This window comes from Zalophus californianus, chromosome 3 (genome assembly GCF_009762305.2).
Source record: "Zalophus californianus isolate mZalCal1 chromosome 3, mZalCal1.pri.v2, whole genome shotgun sequence".
Lineage (NCBI taxonomy): Eukaryota > Metazoa > Chordata > Mammalia > Carnivora > Otariidae > Zalophus > Zalophus californianus.
Window position 1 is genome coordinate 56,586,097 of NC_045597.1, and position 21,886 is coordinate 56,607,982.

The window sequence follows — 21,886 nt, forward strand, 5'->3', positions numbered from 1 at the left end:
TAACTTGCATACTGATGACACAACTGAAGACAGTGAGTGAAAATGTTTCCTGTTTCTGTTTCTCACTCACCTTTTGGGGAAAAACCAGTGAAGAAAGGGGAAAGTAGGTTAGTTTTTATAAGTGATGTAAGTGTGCTTTTATTTACTATTGTTATTATTTCCAAGTCTGGTTTTTAAAAGTCTGAGAAGTTGAGGGGATTAAGAGCTTGGTGAGAGAGGAGGTTTGGGGGAGATACCAGCAGGTGGCGCTTGTCTCCTCCGACGAGATTAGAATATTTTAGGCATCCTAGAATCCTGTAGGAATTAAGGGCGACTGTGCATGCACTCAACGCAAGTGACATAGATCATGTCGTACTTTAGTGCCGAGTACACGAAGTCACCGGTTCCAGCCTCTTGCCCAGGCCATCATCTTTCTGCACTACCATTTGAAAGACTGGCTCACCTACCAGCGGGGTTGTAGTATTTTCTACAAGCATCCTCATCTCTCCTAGCCGAGTCGCTCATAGCGACCGTCAAGATGGTTATCTCGCAGAGATGAAGGCCCTAGAGAGCTGGAGCTACAACTTCAGAAGGGAGTGAGGTTTTATCAGTCTTCAGCTGGACTGCCCTATGCTGTCAGATGTTCTGTCGCCACGTCTGGGCAGAACGTGAATTTGCTTACACGTCAGTCCCCATGTCCTTTGGGGGCAAGAAGAAGCGGCACAAGGACACTTTGACGGTACCTGTGCGTAGGCTCAAAATGCTGAGTTACTGGCTAGTTTTGGTCACTGGTTTTCTTACTTCTCTCTGCACCACTCAACTTCGGGGCTCAGTCAGCCATAGCCAGCCCCTCTCCCTCATGTGCCGGCGGATTCTGTCCACCATCAAAACTACCCTCATTTTGAAAGTCCTTCCTTTCTGTGTTTGTAGTTTCCCCCCATCGCTCAGAATACCTTCTGCCCTACTCTTATTTGTCTCTTCGCCCTGAGGTCCAGCCAGGGACTACACAGGAAGAAGGGCAACCCTACAGTGTGAGGGCTGCAAGTTCGCATCCCGCTCCGCCTCAGACTGCACCGGTGACCTTAGACAAGTTTTTTTGTTTTGTTTTGTTTTGTTTTGTTTTAACTTCCTCTGTACTCTGGGGAAACAGGTTTTCCGCTCATTGGATCCCTGGATTAATGAGATAATTAATGTAGACTACTTAGACCACCACTGGTGCATTGTAGGCGCCCAAATGCCAGGGGTCTGACCCCACGGTGAGAAACTGCCTCTTGGGGAGCTGTGGGTCAGAAAGCCAATATAGTTCGCAGAATTGAGATAACCTCTCACCTCCTCATGATCTCACTGTGTTTCAAACCCCACCTATTGCCTCGCTGGCGTCTTCTCAGACCCTCTAAAACCTCTTGTTCCCCCCCCCCCCCAATACCCTGGGCAGCAAAAAGAAACCCAGGGGCGTTGGGCGTCTAAACGAAGATCACCCCGGAAATGGGGCCCGGCCCCCTGACGTACCCCCGACTGCCGGGCGGAGCGCAGCGAAACTGCGGGGGGCCGGCCGGGCTCCGAGCGGAGGAAGGCTAAGGGCTGGACTGACAGCTTGGGGTAGGAGGAGGAGAGAGCAGGCGGCGCGGCGGAGGAGGGGAGAGCCGCCTAGAGGAGGGAGCAAGGGCGGGAGGAGACACATGCGCGCTGCCTGCCGCCGCCGCCGCCGCCGCCGCCGCAGTCCTTAGCTTCCCGGGGACAGGAAACCTTCGAGACCGAGCTGCCACTGCCGCCTCCCCGCCTGCCCCCCATTCCGCGCGCCTGCCACACCCTCCTCCCCTTCTTCCAGTATCTTCCGGTGGGGCACTGTAGGGACTCGGCCCGCGCTGCAGTCTCCCCCTCCCGGGGGAAAGCTGTGACCCCCCCCGCAGGAGCGGCGGGGCGGGGTGGGGGGGCCCGGGAGAAGATGGCGACGCCGGGAAGCGAACCCCAACCTTTCGTCCCTGCCCTCTCGGTGGTTACTCTGCACCCACATCACCATCCCCACCACCACCACCACCACCACCATCAGCACCACGGAGGAACCGGAGCCAGCAGCGGGGTCGGGGGAGGCGGCGGCGGCGGCGGCAGCGGGGGCTTCAACCTGCCCTTGAACCGGGGGCTGGAGCGCGCGCTGGAGGAAGCGGCCAATTCCGGGGGGTTGAACCTCAGCGCCAGGAAATTGAAGGAATTTCCCAGGACCGCGGCCCCAGGGCACGACCTCTCGGACACGGTGCAGGCAGGTGAGAAAGGGCCGAGGGGAGCCAGTGGGTGTGGGTGACTGGCTGTCGCGCCTTCCCCTCGCCGCGGCCCGTCAGATCTGGCCTCGCTGGGGGTCCTCTGGCCGGTGCTCTCCAGAGTAAGGAACACGCGTGGGCACGGGAGAGGCGGGCCCCGCGGAGGGCAAGGTGGCCCCCGCCTGGCCAGAGAACTGGGGTGCGCCTGGCTGCGGCGTCCGCGAGCACGCGGGTCTCCGGCTCCCCACCCTGCGGCGGCCGCTCCAGGGAAGTGGCGGCCAGGCGGAGAGTCACGGGCGCGCTGTGGAAGTGGGAGGTTTGGGGCGGCCGCATGGGCTTCCCCGGCCCCGCGCAGAGGCCGGGAAGCCGAGCGCCGGGTGGGTGCTTCCGACCAAGGCAAGCCCGGTTCGCGACAGGCGTCGCCCGTCCGGACTGGGAAACCGAGACAAAGGTGGCGCGCCCGGGGCCGACCCGAGGGCAGCGGCGCGGTGCCGCTAGGCCCCCTCGCGACATCACCGGGCGGTCGGGCAACTTGGTGCCGACTGCGAGGAGGTGCCAGGCTTCCTCTTCCTGCGCCTGTGCGAGGGAAGAGTCGCTGCTGTTGTCGCCAATCCGAATGGGCAGCCACTTCGCCGGCGGTCGGCTTGGCTCCCGCGTTCCTTGCCTTTCGCTAACCGCCCACACGGTTTGGTCCTGCCGCCGAGGCTCCCTGGTTCTCAGTAACCCGATCTTTGTGGGGGCCCAGGAGGGGACGGCATGGCATATTAAAAGAAAAGTAATTAAAGTGAGCCGGTTTTCCTGTGTGAACCCGACAAGTTGTAACTCGCGCCAATGAGCAGCCAGCTCTTTCAAGTTATGTCATGTATTGACATATTTCTGAGACGTCTGCTTTCTCTTTGGTAGTTGGAGTTCCTGGAGCGGGATCTATAAACAGGAAGGAGGGTGGTGGAACTCGATTCGGGGCTTGGGATCCCTTAGAACTGCCTTGGTTTCCGACCATCCGGTTCAGCTCCCAGGGGGGAGGGTTTGTATCTTGGCAAGCGCCCAACATTTCCCAGCGCAGTGGGTGCCCCATTTTGGAACCACTGCCCAGACCTCCTGGCTGTCATCACCTCATGGGCTGAGTGTCAGACCCCTTGGATACTGGATGGCTCAACTCTCAGCTGCAGATCTCCCAGTTTCCTCTCCTGGGGGAAAAAAGGGGGTTGGGCGAGGGAGCGAGGCTTTTGGAGCTAGGTTTCCAGTGCTTTTTGTTTTCGACTTCAATTCAGTAAACATCTTTGAGCGTCTTAATGAGTATTTAGAAAGAATTCCAAGTGCGCTGGAGGCAAAAAAGGGCTCTTTAGGGTCATTAAACTTTGTGACTTGCATTAGGGATAGTCAGGAATGGGCGAAAGGGAGGGAATTTCCAGAGTTGAGCTCTCAGCAGCTGGGGAGTCTCTCGATAGGAGCTCTTAGTTACATTTTCTCAAGTGGAAGTTATTCCAAGAATTGCCTGAATCATTAACTTAAAAAAAAAAATCTGTTGTTAAGTTCTACTTCCCTTTTGCCTTAGAGTATACCAGGGATTATGGAAGGATTGGATATGACTGGGGAAAACAGAGCTGGCATAACCAATGATACGTGTTTGTACGGTCAGTAGGGGGGTTCGAAAGTTGTTGGTCACTTCAGTTATGCAGACGTTTATTCCCAAATTTGAGTGAACTTGATGTGTCTGCTGTGTTGGCATGTCTTTGAAACCTGTGCTTTTAAAAGCAGGGACCACCTTTTTCAGTTAAGACCTTGCCATGTGAGGTAAATGCTCCACAATATTCCTGTTCTCCTCTCTTGCTTGCTTGTGGTGAACATAGGCTGTGAGTTTTGCCAGTTTTTAATTATGACCCTTCCTTGCACATATTTAATGTTGAGAGAATTCTAACTAGTTAAAACGCAGAATCTTAACATGAATTTCCCAACAAAAAAAAATGCAATATTAGTTATGGGATAGGGAATGTCACCAGCGTTTGTAGAAATGTAGGACATCCTGGAAAGGATAAAGTGTGTTCAGTGTAGCCAGCTATTTCTCGTGAAATGTGAGTACTCCTATGTATTCAAGGGTTGCTTCTGCAAAACATCTTTGCCTCAGGTCAAAAGCTGGCTGTAAAGCAAATGTATTCTGCCCTTTGTTCTAAAGAAATATTTACTGATCACTGTTCTTTATTTGGAGGAGCAAAAATCAAAATAAAGCAAGAGTTAAATCACCCCCAGTTTGCACAGTGTTGACATTTACTGCATATGAAGTTCCAGCCAAGTGGAGAGTATGAGGAATATGACATACAATAAAGATAGTGGTTTCTCCTGGTTAATATTTAGTTTACAGAAAAGCTCTTAAAATCAGAATGGCACATGAAGATTCTTAAAGACCTAAGATGTAAAGTGTACTTTTTCATAAATTTTGTAAAATGAAGAGTGACATAGAAAGCTTTTTCTTACTGTTCAGTTGTATAACACAGGCCATTTGGTTTATTCCCTAGCAGCCAGATGCAGACCTGCACTCTTGGGCAATGTAACCTATCTGAACAGAGTGGAAAACTGGGATGTGAATGCAGAAACATAGAGGCCGGGGGCCGCTCAGTAGATGTCTAAACTCTGTCACTAAAGTGCATCCATATTTTTCACAGGAAAAAAATACTCGCAAGCCCTCACTCAAAGTGCCTCAGATAGGCTCAGAGCCTTTTGATTTGCTCATATTTGAGTCGAAATAATCTTGTTGTCAGGGTCCAGTCTTTTTTCAGGTTGAGAAGTTTCGGATAGAAAGGCTGACTTATGCAGGTGTGGTGACACAGGTGACACTGAATGGGAGAAGCATGAACAAAAAAAACCACGATTAGCTCTTGGTGTTTGCACTTTGCAGTGTGCCAAGGACTTTATCTGCATTATCCCGCTCAGTCCTCACTGGAAGCCTATTCATATCCTCACTGATGGTTGGGGAGAGATTGCAATTGAGAGAAGTCAGGTAATATGCTCAAGATCATACCCTTACTTAGATGGTGAGCCAGTGACTAGACCCTGACAGTTTCACTTTGGCTTTTATGTTCTTGACCATTTTCCTGTGAAGCAGAGAAGAGGTGGAGAGGAGCAGAATCTGGGAGGCTGTTGGACGGTTCATTCAGCCAACATTCATTCCACAAGAACCTGCCAAGCCCTGCTAAGTGCCAGGCACTATTTTAGGCTCCAGGGACCATCAGAGAATCCCTGTATCTCTTCATATGGAGTTTCCATTCTGTTTGGAGGGGGATGGGGAGAGAAAGGAGGAAATTGATTTTGCAGAATGAGTTGGAAGATTTACAGTATAAATATAATCCCTTGTTTCAGAAAGACACATGCTGCCTTGATTTAAGGTGACTTGAGGTAGCTTGTAACAACAAGAGCACAAAGGATGACTAGTAAGACATAGAAACTGAAGCATAAAATTGGGCCTGATAAAAAGAAGTACACATGTGCATCAGGAAAGCAAACGTTTTTTTTTCTAGTGCTGATTTATTAAGTGTGTCATTTTGTGATGAAGAAGTTCAAGATGGTGTGGAATATGACTGAGAAAAAGCAAATCGAAAAGAGGAGTAAGAAAAGAAAGTGTCCGTCTCAGATTGATTGCAGGAGGGGCTAGAAAATAAAAAGGAAGCCCTTGGACTTGATGCGCAGACAGTTGGTGAGAACTGGTCCCATTAAGGAGAGGGTGGAGGGGAGCCTGGGTGGCTCAGTCGTTAAGTGCCTTCGGCTCAGGTCATGATCCCGGGGGGTCCTGGGATGGAGCCCCGCATCGGGCTCCCTGCTCAGCGGGGAGCCTGCTTCTCCCTCTACTCCTCCCCCTGCTTGTTCTCTCGCTCTCTCTTTCTCTCAAATAAATAAATAAAATCTTAAAAAAAAAAAAAAGGGGAGGGTGGAGTGTATCATGATAGTATCTTTTTGAGGTGGTTGGAAGCAGGAAAGACTGTACGGGAAATGAAGAGCCTACCCAAGCAGGAATATAGAAGTCTGGCATAAAAAAATGCTCACGGTGGTCCCGTATGTGCCTGTGTGGAATGTATAGGAGATTGCAAGGTGAAGATAAGATAGGAATGCATGAGAAGGTAAGTAATAGTTCAGGAAGTCCCAGGAGCCTCAAAGCAGGTCAAGGTGAGATGCTGAATCACATAGACAGACACTGTCTGTGAAATTCAGAAGAAAAGGTCTTTTCAGTGAAGCTGGTTAGGAACGACTTTCATAGCATAGGCATGGTTTGGGTCAGATTTTATAGGATGGATTAGTTTTAGATAGAAGTGCCCGTGGACATTCTGTGGTCAGAAAGATATTTCTGAGATGTGGAGTGAGAACCTGATGGCCTGAGATCTGTGACTAAAACAGAAAGAGGCATTTAAGCCTGTGCCTCTGGTCATATTCTCCCTACCCACTATCACCATGTAATGAGGTCACAGAGAGCGAGGCTCTTAGGACCTTTTATTTGAGGACCCTGGAGATGGCTGAGGCCTGGGATTTGTCAGCCTATGGGACTAACACCCTAGTCTGTCTGAGCTACCTCTCTCAAATGTCTATACAGATTCAAAGAATCTTCTTGGAGATTTGTGGGCAGGCCTATCTGCTGAATGCTGACTTCCCCCACTCCACTCCCATCCTATAGCGACTGAATCCTTAGGATATTAGCACTCTTTTGTCATCAGAATTCATACAGGACTTGATAAAGTAATCTGTGTGTTCTCAAATACACGTTCTGTTCCATAAATTTGGCCACCGAGAGTTTTCATTACAAATGTGATGAAACTTCTGAAATCATGTGGCTTCTTAAAACTTATGTTCTTTTATAGTGATATTTAGTTTCAGATTATTTTTCTGCTATTGAATTAAATTTATTCGTTATTGCCGTACCTATCATTTATTGTGGCCATCACTATCATAGAAATGTCTACATTTGTGACATGTATCTTCAGTGCTTTTCCACTCATAAATGATCAGTCACAGCTTTTCCTTCCTATTATTATTTTTTCTTCTGTTGATCAATTCCTTCCTTGTTAAGGTGTAGAGGACTTCTAATGGTGAAAGCTTTTAGAACATCGAAAACTCAATATTGCCACTCAATATGTGGTGGCTCGGGATCCTGTCCAGATGCGCTCTTCTATGTATGTATCTGTGTATGGCAGAAACCGTCTCCACAAACACACTGCTATTCTCAGTGCTTGCATTATAGGCCACTCTTCATTGAAGAGGTAGGAGCACACTAATCAAGTTTCTAGAATAATAGCATGCAATTATAGGTCACAAAACCTCTGGGAATTTTTGGCCTGTGCCGGTTTATAAAGAAACAGCCCAGGGTTTGACCTTCATCATTGAAAAGATTCTACTGGATCGCTTGTCAGTCACTGTGACATCTTATTTGATTTTTGGTGAGTGTAGGTCATTAAGCCAAAATTTGGCATACCCCACCATTTAAAATTTTTTAAGTTATTGACTAAAAAATTTTTTTTTGATTTTTCACGCTGTGGTTTAGTAACTCTTTGGTGGCAAGCATTTAAAGGGTAGATACCTTTTGAAGTCTGTGTTAACCTTGATCAATTCACGGGTCAATTTCCTTTTATTCTTGTTCTTCTGATGTGTAGGAAGACTTTTTCTATCCTGTTACTTGACTTCATCATTGCTTGTTTTTAAACATAAGTTTTTCCTCTCTGTGTGTACTTTTCTATTTTTCCCTTTCTATCTATCCATATAACTATTTATAAGTACAAAATATGCAAAATAGAGAAACATACATAAAATTATAGATGGGTGGATAGTTAGATGATAGATAGCTGATAGATGTTTTGTGTTTAGAGGAGCAGCATTTACTCTCTCAGTCTCTCTCGAGTTACCCCCAGGTACTGTACAGATTATGTTTTTCCGGAGACTTGGTAATTTAAATGATAGAAATGCTATTAACTCTACTTAAGGTGGCTGTGGGTTCATCCGTCAGGCCACGTAACTTGAACTCTTGTCTAAACCTCACAAAAACCTGTTTGTGACACTACTTTCCAGATTTGGCTTAGTTCTTTGGAAAATTAGGGCTCTGCCTTAGAGAAACATCAGGGGAAACTGCCCTGGGCTTAGATTTGGTAAGGCCACCAATCTGTGAACTCTTTCAGTGAATGAGTCAGTTGTTGGGATTAAGATAATTTGGTGTTAATTGCAGTGACTATTTCAAATTATAATACTATAATCTATCATAAAAGGTTTAAGGATATAAAGCACAAAACCCAACTATATTTACATATTTGATGCCTTTATTTATATGCAACCTATAGGAAGCCTAGAAGCTCCTGTTACTGATACTCCTGATTTTTGTTGCTGCTGTTTTGTGAAAATTAATTCCAGCATTTGCAGTTACTGTATTTCAGATAGGTTTTTTTTCCCCCTATATTATGTGGATCGTTTAACTGAAAGAAAAAAAAAAAAGGTCAGAATTCCAGGTAAGCCTTAGTTTAGGGAAACTAGGTCTATCCATGGAGACAAGCTTGAAGCACGCCTGTGTTTTCTTCATCTTAATTGAAGAGCTCAGTAGTATTACTTCCATCTACTGCAGTAAGAAGTCTTGCATTTGGAAACCATCTGTTCCCACTAAGTAATTCGAAAATAAAGTGAGATGGTTTACATGAACAGAAAGTTGACGAACTGTGAGAATTTGGCTTCTCCTGTTTACTCCAGCAAAGCAATAGGGAAAATGCCTTTATCATCAGGTTGCTGCCTGTGTTCATAGTTTTTCCAACCCTATCCACCTTTACCAGCCACAAAGGAGGATATAGGTTGGGGGGGGGGGAACAATTACAGAAGAACAATGTTTGATTTCCACGACAGAAATGTTGTATGTTCTTGCATGATGAGAAATTATTGCTCCGCTGTTAATATGCTGTTGGTTTACGGTTCTCAGAACTCTTCCAGGACATTTTTGTCACCAGCATCAGGCTCTAGGGGTTTGGAATCTTCTTTGATGTTGGCTTTTCTTCCTTTAGCTGTGTTTCCTCCGTCTTTTTGCTGGAGGGGGCCCTAAGACCTTGAGAGATTAATAGGGCCATGAGACCCCCAGCTCAGTGAGTGTTGAATTTCCTCTTCTCTGTTGTCCCCGAATGGGCAGAAAGAGACCCCATCTTAATTTTTTTTAATCCTCTGGTTTCTTCCATGGCCTTGCTTTTGACAGCTGACCCCTGCAGTGCAAAACCCAGCGTTTTGCTACACAACGTATTCCTCCAGTATTCTTTCCTGTGTTTGATGTTGATGCCATCCAGTGTTAGGAGGAGCATCAGTATGTCTGACCTGGTTCCGTCAGCGTAGCTCTGATTCGACTCTTGTTATCTCTGCAGGCAACAGTGACACGTTCAGAGAAGGGCGTCAGCTGCAGGCTCTCTGACTTGGCTTTCCTCTACATTGCCTTCATTTCGCTTTTCCAGGTCATTTCCCTCACTTCCCCCTTCTGCCTGCCTGGTCGGAGTCTACTTCTCTCCCACTCTGATTTCGTCCAGTCCCCAGGCTAACTTAAAATGCACAGCCTCCCCGCCAGCCCTCCATGTGGATCTGAGCCCTGAATCATGCATGCCCTCAAGGCACCTTTGCAGTAGTTCCTTATGGCATTTTTGGTTAATGATTACTTTCCTCCTTTGGTACTTTTCCCATGTTTAGGCGGTTTCTGCCTATACTGTCCTGGAAGGTCTGGCCAGACAGGGTTTTCTTTATTTTTACATGCGCCCTCCGTGCCTCTCGCAAATAGTGTGAGGTCTCCATCAGGGTGACTGTTGCATCTGCTCTTTCCCACTCGCGGCCTACTCTGAGTCTCTGTACTTTTAATCCATCATCTTGGATCTGACCAGATAACTGAGACCCTGAGCACCCCTGCAGAGTGCGAATGATAGGTGCTCAGTGGGGTTATTGTGAAGACAATGATTATAAAATGACACCAGGACACTATCAAGTGCTTTCTCTGGGCCAAGTATTGCTCCTCGTGCTTTATATGTAAATCTATGTATTAAATCTAGGTAGTATATGTATCGCCTTATTTGATTCTTGCCGAGTGTTCTGTTTTAGCCATGGGAGGAACTTGCTAACCCCTGTCTCTTCTAGCTGTTACCAGGATCCCACCCAACCTCCCGCATCTGGTTCAAGTTCATCTGCTTCTGAAATGCCTTTCTTGACTACTGTGGCTTGAAGAGGGAGTTTAGATATCTAGAAAGGATCGGTTCACATCTCTCCCAGACAGCTTAAGCCACTTGACCAACGTCACACAGCAGGGCGGTGGGTAGGCTCCTGAGACAAGGCAGAGTCTCACAGCCTCACACCAAAGGGCTGTTTCTGTGGAACCCGGAGGCTACCCTGGCCTGGATGAAAGACCTCCTTCCTTCCATAGAGTTCTCAGGTCAAATTCTTCCAGACCAGCCGCATGGATGGTCCCTAAAAGAACAAAAAATACTGTGAAAACTCTAATAGCATATGGTTTAAAGCTAGGGAGAATAAGATATAAAATTAATAGTGGTTATAGATGAAACATGTTAGTTCAGGATTTTACTGCATGTGGTCTGGGGGGCATGCATGGGCCCCGGGTGAACTGGATTCCAAATACTGAAAGGCGGGTGTGTGGGGCAGTCCCTGGTCCACAAACTGGAGGCCCACAATGGTCTTTCATTTTCAGTGTTTTTCTTGGCACTCCTGTGGAAATAAAGCAGTAAGTGGTGGTTTGGTTCTCTCGCCAACCCTCTATTTAACCCTGGCAGAGGTGGGCCTCCATATTAATGGTGGTTTCTTATTGTTTCTTTGGAAAAATGCAGCGTTAGTTGTAACATGAAATTCTGAATCTGGAGATCTTGGCATCAGGCTGTGAACAAAGCTCCCGCCTCGTGGGGACAACTCTCTCCCCTTCATCCTTTCTGACCGAATGTCAGAAGGTTTCTCTACCCTCCTCCAGGTCCCTCAGTCCGTGGGTGTCCCTTCCCACTGGTGTGGGGACAAGGGTTGGCATAAGTCAGAGGGTCGGCCCTGGGACTCCTCGAGGCCTCTCGGCCGAGGAGGGGCTGGCCCAGCAGATGTTGTCTGAGGGAGACGGGCAGGGATTCAAACCCTTCTCCATGTATTTTTTTTTATTTTTTATATATTATTTCCTCAATTTATTAACTTTAGAATTTGAAGCAAGTTCCTGAATCTCATGGAGCTTCAGGTTTGTAATTTGTGAGAAGTGAAAATACTCTTTTTTTTTTTTTTAAAGATTTTATTTATTTATTCATGAGAGACAGAGGAGGGGAGAGAGAGAGAGAGAGAAGCAGAGGGAGAAGCAGGCTCCCAAGGAGCAGGGAGCCCGATGTGGGACTCGATCCCAGGACCCTGGGATCATGACCTGAGCCGAAGGCAGACGCTTAACCATCTGAGCCACCCAGGCGCCCGAAGTGAAAATACTCTTTACCTCTCAGGGCTGTGAGGATTCCTGAGGGAGGTGCAGGACCCAGAGCAGTGGGTCTGGCACAGAGTGAGTCATCAGTAGATGTCATTGGCCCTCGTGGGCTCCCCTGGGGTTATGTCATAGTTTTCTTCAGTAAAAATAATCATTGGAAATTGTTGGCATATTATTAGCATGGGGGCTATGAGTGCACTGTGGCTGGGTCTTAGTCCTGGCTCCACCAGGATGTGGGGAGTGCTTAAACTCCCTGTGCCTCAGTGCCCCCAGCATAAAATGGGGGATAATAATCATAGGATTATTGTGAGGAGTAAGTAAATGAATATATGTGTAAAGTGTTTAGTTCAATGCCTGGCATTGACCTTTGCCATCATTATTATACTCCATTATCTTTAGAAAACGGATTCAATTTTATAAAGCACCAAAAAAACCCCTAAATTCCTGGAAATTTTGTGACATTTTAAAATGATTTTAATCCCTAGAAAGCTTGAGTATACATGCTTCCAGTGTGTGTAAGCATTACTGAAACTCTTTGACAGTCTTTGGAAGATGATAGAGTAGGTAGTACTTATTATTCCAGCTCTAAATATTCAGAGCTGGATTACATGTGAGGAAACCCAGACTAGATGGTGAAATGGGTTTTCCTTGAGTTATGTTGCTAGTGGGTGGTTGAGCCAGGACCAGGTCTTCTGAGCTTTTATGTGATTTCCATTCAGTCTTTAATATAACAGCATTCTTAGGTCTGGTTTTGATTTTACCAGGATGGAGAAATCCTGAGGGGGACAAGCCTGATGAGAAGAATGAGTTTGGGATTCTCCCAGCAAAGGATGGGGGACCATATTCCGGTGCCACACTATGTATTGAGGCCAAGAGTCTAGGGTCCAAGGCTTATTTTTGGCCTCAGGATTAGAAGGGTAGGAAGTTGGTTGGGGGTGAGGCCTCAGAGGAGGGCCTGCCTTGTGGCTCTTTGTCCCGTGCAAGAGTCCTGCCCCTGATTTAAAAGCTCTCTAAAAAGGGGCGCCTGGGTGGCTCAGGTGGTTAAGCGTCCAACTCTTGATTTCGGCTCTGGTTGTAGTCTCAGGGCTGTGAGATTGAGACCCGAGTGAGGCTCTGTGCTGGGTGTGGAGCCTGCTTAAGATTCTCTCCCTTCCTCTGCCCCTCCCCCTGCTAAAAAAATTAAAAAATAAAATAAATAAAAGCTTTCTAGAAAAATAAATAAAAGCCTTATAGATTAAAATAAATAAATAGATCACCTTTTTATGCTCTTGGCAAAAAACAATTTGTGACTCGTTTTACATTTTGGCAACTGCTCTGAGGATGTAGAGCAAATAATTCTGTAAGATGTGAGAAAATGTCTTTGAGGAGGCAAAGCTTTAAGAATAAATATATAGACTTAAATGTATCTATTCTTTTCTCACTGTTTTCCTGGCATCCGGATTTATTTTGAACTTTATTCAGGAGTTAATTCTTTAAAAGCCTTGTGGTAGGTTCAGTATCACGCTGAAGTTTCTGCTAATGGAACTGAAAGGGGCATGTCATCTGGGTCCAGGTTCCTTCAGAATATTTCTTCAGTCCTCATGCCTGCCTTGCAAGGTAGGTAGGGTCCTTGTTGCGGAGAAGGGAACACATCAGCGAGGCAATCTTAGTAGGTTTGTAGATCCAGTAAAGACAGAGCCAGAACTGGTGTCAGCCCCTGTGGAAAGTGCTGGAGTCTCTTGCCAGGCTCTATTATGGTGTCACTGAATATCTAGAGCTGGAGGAGCAGGCCAGAGGAGGGGATCTGTCGTATTTGACAGGCAGTCCGTGGGGTGACTCAGAGTGAAGAGTAGATCCTTGAATTGGAGTCAGATTCTGGACTAATTTCTTTCTTTCTTTTTTTTTTTTAAAGATTTTATTTATTTATTTGAGAGGGAGCGTGTGTGTGTGTGTGTGTGTGTGTGAGAGAGAGAGAGAGAGAGAGAGAGAGCACGAGCAGGGGGAGGGGAGGGGCGGTGCAGAGAGAGAAGCAGACTCCCTACTGAGCAGGGAGCCCGATGTGGGACTTGATCCCAGGACCCCGGGATCATGACCTGAGCTGAAGGCAGACGCTTAACCGACTGAGCCACCCAGGCGCCCCTGGACTAATTTCTTTCTCCCACTAACCTGAAAGTGGGTGCCAGCAATGCAGGTACATGTGTGGCAAGTTCTGATCCTCAGCTGTTTGTAATGCCCAGCTATCGGCTCCATTTCTGAGAACTGCATTTTCAAGCAAGCATTCTCTGAGGTGTCCGTTGTTTAGAAACATAAATATACATTAGGGTTTTTAGTTTTCTCGTATGCAGTTTTTGCATTAGGTAGCTCTAGGGCTTACCCTATATATCCCTAATTTATCACAATCTTCTTTGAATTAATGTTATATCACTTCATGTAAAACATAAGAATATGTCATATATTCAGAATATTCAGTTCAGTTCCATTTACTCTGTGCTTTGTGCTATTTTTACATGTATTTTACATAAATATATATTTACATACATTTTGTATGCATTATAAACCTTGAAAACTTATTTAAACTACTTTAAAGAATTTAATAAAACTACTTTATGCATAAAAAACTTTATAGTCTTTTATTGTAAAAGACTTTATAATATGTAACCTAGTTGAACAATCCATTTTAACTGTACTAGATTTTATTCCCTATGAGAAATGAATGAAGACCCATTGGGTGAGTAATCAATTGTTTGTTTTCTAGAGTATTCTCTTTGTAATAGAAGTGTTTATATTCTTAAAGTTGTTTTATTAAGTAATAATCACCAATTTGATTTCTAAAAATGCATTTTATTTCATCATACAGATCCTTCACTACATTAATTCATTGCTCTTACCATCTTATAAATGAGATCAAACAGCAGCCCATTTTGGCTACAATGGCAGCACGGCTTACGGTTAAATAACCAAAATTTTTTGTGTTGATGCAAATTGATCCAATTCAAAGGAATCTGATTGTGCAATTGAAGGCAAATAGATACCTCTTTGTGCAGTTCCCTTGGAGGTGTGGATGATAATCTCTGCATGCAATTTTAGGCAATTATGTTTTTTTCTGGTCTTTAGAAAGCCTGGATAAATCAAAGTTAATTTTAGTTCTACCAGTCATTCCCGTGGTTATAGTCTTGCAATAAACTCTAGCTGTGGTTTGTTCAGATATTTACAAGTCATGCTTTCTTGAATCTGTGCAGTCCTTTAAAGGGTTCTGTGCTGTAACTTTAAGAGTGCTAATGTGCTAAGTCTGATCTATTTTGTGAAATTCAGCTGGAGGCTGTAAAGACTTGTTTCTGCTCCCCTTCCACCCCCAATGTCCTTGATATGTTAATGAAGACTTGGTATCTCCATAGGAAATTTGCACAGTGGGAGTTCTGGGGTAATGTGTCCTGATAGAGCCCCTAATGCCTGCCCCTTAGAGAGTGAGTGACAAAGATAGGAGAACCCAGCTAAGTGCTCGCATAATCAGGCAGCTTGGGTCTCTCTAAAGTGGTTTCCTCCTTTCAGTGTGTGCCCTGTGCTCTCTGGTGTGTCCGTGTCTCAGACCCCTGCTGTCCTCTGGCAACGAGGAAGCCTTATTTGTACTCTCTTGACAGCGCATGGTAGATTGGGGTGATGAGCCCCATCAGTTTTGGATGAAAGACCTCAGCTTTCAAACGTATCACTTTGTGAAATGCCACCCTCTTTTGGTTTTGAAAGAGAACATTTGGTCACTGTGGACATCACAAGACGTGCTCTTATAAGATGATCATAAGTAGCATCATGCTGAGTCCAGTCTGGTTTATGCCTCTTGCCCTGGCTTAATGAAGGATAGCAGCTCCTGATTTGGATGATAAATCCTATGGTCGTTCCACTCATGTGGGACCATAGACACTATCTTTTAAGAATAAACTGAAATGGAGACACACGAAGTGACTTGCATGTCACCCTGCCCCCCCCAGCCAGTAAGTGTGGGATCAGGTCTGGAATCAGAAGAGCTTATCCTGGCCATCTCTGTCTACCGCCCAGACTGCTGTCCTTTGAAGAAAGGGCAGCACTTGGCTGGTTTCTAAACCCTCACAAGAAGGTGTTTGGCATTTGTTGTTCGTTTTCGTGGGCACAACGCAGTACTCATTCTAAAATTTTGAAACGCAGCATGGAAAGGAGTCCATACAGAACGTAGGCATGATTTAGACGGTGATAGTGACATAGACATGCAGAGCACGCAGTAAGCGGGACTTGTCTTGACTGTAATGTTGACTGCCCAGTGTGTGCATTGGTCAACACTCACGAAACTCTACCCTTCAAAATGGGGGCATTTTCTGTTTTGTATATAAATTATACCTTGGTAAAGTAGACCCATTATTCAACTTAAAAAGTAGACCATTTGCAGTATGTGTTTTAGCTCTCTGCACGCTGTGTATCCCTGATTGACAAGCTGTTTTAAAACACAGAATAATTGGGGCTTCATGGCTGAGTCAATGCCTACTGCTAGAAGACTGATATTTCTCTTGTAGTGGACAGATTCTTTGATCCTCATTTTCTTTATTTTGAAACAGCTTGTTAACTGTCTATATAGTCATACTAATAAAATATTCTAAGTCTAATTATGAGTAGCATCTTATTTTATTGGTAGTAAAAACTGACACCGAGTCGAATTTTCTAGGGTCACTGGGATGATGGTGTTGGCTAATGAAGTCCAAAGGCTCAAGAGCATTTGTTTGTGTACCTCTTGGGTAGCAGACCCTGTGCAGACAGGATCCCATTCTTCTTGCCAGCCTGATAGGTGTCATGTACCTGAAATGTCATCAAGTACAGATACTGAGGCTCCTCGATGTTAAGCAGTTTACCCGAGATTCCCCACGTGGGAAATGGAGGAGCCAGGGTTTGGATCTTAGTTGCCTGACGCTAAAGCATTCGCCTTTCCCACCAAGCACATGGTCATTTAGAAAGAACTGCCTATCCCGGAGAAAGTGGACCATGTTGGCTCTTCCCTGGCTGCAACCTGTAGCTCGGGCAGCATGTCAGTCCCAGACTGCCCATATTACAACGGTGCCCGGCAGGGCCCCTGCGCAGCCTCCTCCCGTGGCTCTCTCCTGCCTGCCCACCCAGAGTCAGCTGCCCGCCTGCCGGCAGATCTGATGAGCCCCTGGGAACTGGCGCCACCCTGCTTATCCCACTGGGTTTTCCTCACACCCTCCTCACGGCCCCTGGGGCTCCAGCTGCCTTTTCCTGTAATGTCCCCATATGTTCTGGGTTAAGTGCCTCTCCTCCGCCTTTGATCATACCTTTGCTTTCCTCTCTGCATTTGCCAGATAAAATAAAACCGAAAACACAACAATAAAAAACCCCACAAAACTCCAGTACCCCAGGTGCCTGTCAGTCATCCCCAAATCTCAACTCCTGCCTCTTCTGTGATGTTCCCCCATCCCAGCCTCCCACTCCCCATTCACCTCCCATCTTTTCTGAACTTCAGGCTTTGGGTCTGAAACAGGTGGTTTCAGTGATCGAGTTGTCCCTCAATTATTCTTTAATTTTATGTCTTTTCTTTCCAGGTCATAACAGTAAGAACGATAACTGCCTTATTTATTGAGTGCGGCGTTGTGCTGTGCACTTCAGGTGGCTTTTTTCAACTAACCCCCAAACAATTTTAGGAGGCAAGTATATGTTTTCTCCCTATTTGGCTAATGGGAAAAATCGAGGCTCAGAGAGAAATGTCCAAGTCCTAAGTGGAGAAACTGAGATTCAAATCCCATTTGACTTGAGGGTTCACATCTCGCTCTTCACTGAGTCCTCTCAAAGTCCTTGAAGATACTGGAAAAGAAAGGAAAGTGACCTTTCCTGTGCCTTTACTAGGGTATGGAGTAGAGGAGGTTGGCTCATTTCCTCACATGATTTTTACACCGGTGCTAAAAATTAGATTTATGGCCTCCAAACCAAGGCTCAATTTAAATAATTTGCTCCAGGTCACAGAGCTTTTAAGTGGAGACATCAAAATTAAACCAGGTCTTTCTGCCCCTAGAGACGCACCACTCTGTGCGTGAGAAACTCCATCTATATTTCTTTCTCTTATTTCTCTCCAGGGCCTTTTATTTCTTTTTTTATTCTCTCCAAGTCCCAGCTATATATTAGTGAAACTTTTCAATTAGTTATAGGTTGATTGAAAAACACAAAGGTCCCCTTTATTCTGTTAGAGAAGCATGAGCGGATAAGGCATCTTCCAGTAGGGACAGTGGAACCCACAAAGAAGATAGATTTTTAAAAGAGATGCTACAGGAACGAAGATGAGGTGGAATCGATTCTTGAATGGCATGGCAACCACAGATAAACCACATTTATCTTGGGAGATGTACTTTCTGCCTTCCTGACTTGTACTGTAGTGGAGCAGGAATGTCTAAAATTAAAAGATAGGAGAGGATGATAGGATTTCTGTTCACATTTTTAAGTTGCTGTATTGTTAGCTTACTCCCAATCAGCCTGCTTCCCCACTCCGCCTTTCTCAGGGACAGAATTAAAAGCTGTAGGTGCTTACCCTGGGCCCTGTCCTTGGTGGATGTGTAGACCGCTGAAATTCACCCAGAGCTCACTGTGAAGAATAATTAACTATTAAAAAACAAAACAAAGAAACAAACCCAAACAACAAAAAAGGAACTCCTTTCAGTTCTGAATATATGTTACAATAGTTAGAATTTCACTGATCAAAGCAACACCTTCTCAGTGTGCCCAATGCCCCTCATGTGTCTCTGCCCTTAGTGCAGGTAACCCGGTGTGATGAGAAGATAGGTCTGTATCAGGTCTAGTTCCTGGATCTTGTAATACGTCCTCCGCTTTCATTTCTATCAGCAGAGTGTTTCTATTGAGTATGCTACATGCCCACAGAACAGTTGTCAAGTGGAATTCACAGTGGTGTGTGTTAGCCTGAGCGCCAGAAGAAACTCGAGTGTAGATTCTGGAGTGATGGACACCAACTCTGTCTTCCACACATGGCCTTTTGTGCTCTGGGTAACAGAAGCGCTGGCTGTGTGCGCTGGGTTTTCTCGAAATGTGCCAGGTATGTCATCTTCCAGGGCTGTCGAGCTTCTTAGAATGTGCATGATACGGAGCTTTCCTGGAGTGAAATACCACAGTGCTCAGATCACCATGTCTTTGTCACTGGCTTCCCTCCCGTTTTTGCTGTGACCTTCCAAGAGGTTTAAAACTATGGTAGCTGTTTCAGTAGTGGGCTTGGAGATCAGGTGATCAAGTGGGCAACAGATCACACAACAGTGTGCACAGTGACTTGGAACCACATTCAAGGCATTCAAAGTTGGAGTTCCTGCTTTTCCACCTACTGGCATGGTGACCTTGGGCAAGTTGCTGGGAAAGCCCTGCCCAGTACCTATTTCAGAGGGCCTTTGGAAGTTGAATATGTAGAGTGTAGAGCAGTGCCTGGCATCTGAGAAACACTCAATAATTTTTACTTGTCTCTTTTTTGTTTGCTTCTTTGTTGTCATTCTCTCCCTCCAGCATCAAATGCTGACAGTGACCTTGTTTTTTTCTTTCTCTTGTAACTAGTACCCCTAATTCCCAGGACGGTATCTAGCCCATGGTAGGATCTTAGTAAATATTTGAGCTCAATAAATGAATAAAGTGGTTGAGTGAGTGAATGGCAGGCTCCATGCTGGATGCTTCGTGTATAGTCATAGAATGAACATGGTATCTGCCTTCATGAAGCTGCCAATCAGCCTGGTGGAGAGGGGACTGGAGGTATATCATGACCAATGGTGATGAGTGAGTGCAGATGATGAGGGAAAGAATGAGGGGAGACTATTTTGGATGGCATGATCAGGGAATAGTGGCATTTTCAGACCCCGTATGGTTGACTGATAAATGGCGCACGTTTTTTTCATCATCTGTTCGCAGACTTAAAATAGTTATTTGTGGGTCCCCCTTCCTGCTTTTTAAAGCATTTCCATCTCAACTGTTTCTTCTCTTCAAACATATAAACCATTATGTGCATGTTCTAAGGTTTCTAAAAAGGCGAACAAACGTCAACGATTTAAAAGATCTTAAAAAGTCAACCAAGTAACTTAAAACTGGGTATGATACACACTCACTTGTTTCCTTTTGGTTGCTTGGAATTAATTTTTTTTCCATTTTGGTGTGTGGGATATTTATTGGTTTTTCTTCATCTTTTCCTTGTCTGTTTGGGTAAATTCAGCCAGCAAAATTCTTTTTGGCAGCAGGAATGATAAAGACTCTGCTTAGTCTTAGGATGAGATTTACATTAAATATTTACAAGTACATTCTTGAATGTTAGAATAACAGGTTCTTTTTGGCCAGTGGATGGTGAAGTTACTGAAAAGATCAAATCCAAATATGCCTGATGGACAAGAGCCACCTTCTTTCAGGAGGTGGAAATCCTCAATAGGGTCCTGACTTGGACTGACCGTAGGGAGCTGAGAGCTGCTAGAAGGCTGCTTTCTCCCATCATCACCAACACAAAGAAGTGTGTTCTCTGCTGCAGATTAATGATCTTATAGGGGGAAGTTTAAGCTCAGCTATGCACTCCAGACTTTGGCGAAGTTGCCTACTGTATGGCTTAGCTTCACAGGGCCGTTAGGTGTGGGCACCACCATCTAAATAAAGCACTATTACTCGACCTTATGGTTAGGGTGCTAGCACTGTGTTTGGAGGGCTTGGCCTCCCTATGCTTTGCACACAGATGGTTCTCTAAGTTGAAGGAGACTTGGCACCATCACATAAATCTACAAAACTAAAAGGTAGGTGTGTGTGTGTGTGTGTGTGTGTGTGTGTGTGTGTGTGTGTGTGTGTGTTTGAGAGATGGGGACACATTGGTCTCTTTCAAAGCCTTGCACAAGGCTCATGTTTTTCAGAGTCTTGGGTGGACTAAATGTGAGCCCTGTTCAGTGCCTTGCAAACAGTGGGAGATCAATGGGCGCTCATGGGAGCCATTTAATTCAGACTGAATGATAGGATCCATTTGAACCGGATTGAATGATATAGAAACTTGCTCGATTTATGTTAATTACATCATATGTTCTTTCTCTCTCTGTTTTTCATGAAATGCATCCAGGAAGCTCTTTGTGGCTGAAATGAAAGAGTGAAGCTGGCCTCTGAGCCCTGGAGCTCATGCCTCTGGTAAAGTAGTAAGGAGGATCTTTTGGGAAATCAAGAGGGAATGAACATGATGAACAGGAGTGAAGGAGGAAAGCCCTGGTAGGGATGATACAAAACAGTACATCATCCGAAAGTAACTAATATTTGACTTTGGAATGCATTTTTATTTTTGGCAGTGGATCTGTCTCCTGTGTTCTGCCTGGACAAACATTGGAATTAGCCGGCATTCCTTAAGCACATGCTGATTAGGGCCAGAGAAAGTGGCAGCCTTGAGGCATGCTGGTGACCAGGGGAAAGCCATCTGGATTAGACATTTGTCATGGACCTTTGTGTTCATGTAACATCTCCCTAAGTCAGAGAAACAAGAACCTGGAAAGCACTGTTAGTGAGGTTCTCACGCACTGCAGCATGTTTGAGTCATGGTGCACTTTATGCCGGCCCTAAATGAGAATGTTCTTCCCTTTCCTTCTCTTTCTTTCTTTTTTTTTTTTTTTTCCTGTAGGATTCAGGTTCTGTCAGTGTAAAGATTCCTGAGTGGGACAATTTAAGTTCCTTTCCTTCTGATAACCTCTCGAGTCCTGGCCGAAGTTGTCAGTTGCTGCTGGACTCAACAGAAATAATTGCATTCTTTATGCTGATTATTAGTGTATATTTTGAGACCCAGGAGGGCTGTCACGACATGGTCACAATGCCCTTGTTGATGAAAGCTCTGAGTTTTAAATGTGGTCAACTTTGGTGCCCTTTGAAAAATTGGGGAGCATGCTGCTTTTCTTTGGATGTTCTCAACACCCCCCCCGAGCCAGAATTAGAGGCTTCCTCATGGTCCCATGGAATTTTCTACTTACCCTTTATTATATGTACCTCATTGTATTGTGTTCTTTATTTCTCTGTCCTCAGCATAAGGCTCACATCGGCATTTGTGTTAGTTTGCCATTGCTTCGTAAGAAACTGCCACAAAAAAAATGTAGCTACTTAAAACATCGTAACATTTATTATCTCACAGTTTCCCTGGGCCAGGAGTAAGGGCACAGCTTAGCTAGGTCCTCTGATTAGGGTCTCATAAGACTTTAATCAAGGTGTTGGCTAGAGCTGCTCTTAT

At 45.3% G+C, this 21,886-nt stretch overlaps 1 protein-coding gene across 6 annotated transcripts in view; it reads left to right on the forward strand.

The window, feature by feature from the left end:
- Positions 1–1,449: 1,449 nt before the first annotated feature.
- The window catches only part of LRCH1 (leucine rich repeats and calponin homology domain containing 1), a 199,518-nt gene continuing 179,081 nt past the window's right edge, over positions 1,450–21,886 (forward strand). Inside the window, exon 1 of one of the 6 annotated variants that reach the window (XM_027588833.2) lies at positions 1,450–2,240. In XM_027588833.2, the coding sequence (XP_027444634.2) occupies positions 1,925–2,240 (316 nt within the window). In that variant the 5' untranslated portion in view covers positions 1,450–1,924. The remainder of the gene's footprint in view (positions 2,241–21,886) is intronic. The other 5 variants (XM_027588829.2, XM_027588834.2, XM_027588830.2 and 2 more) reach the window with 5 other exon arrangements.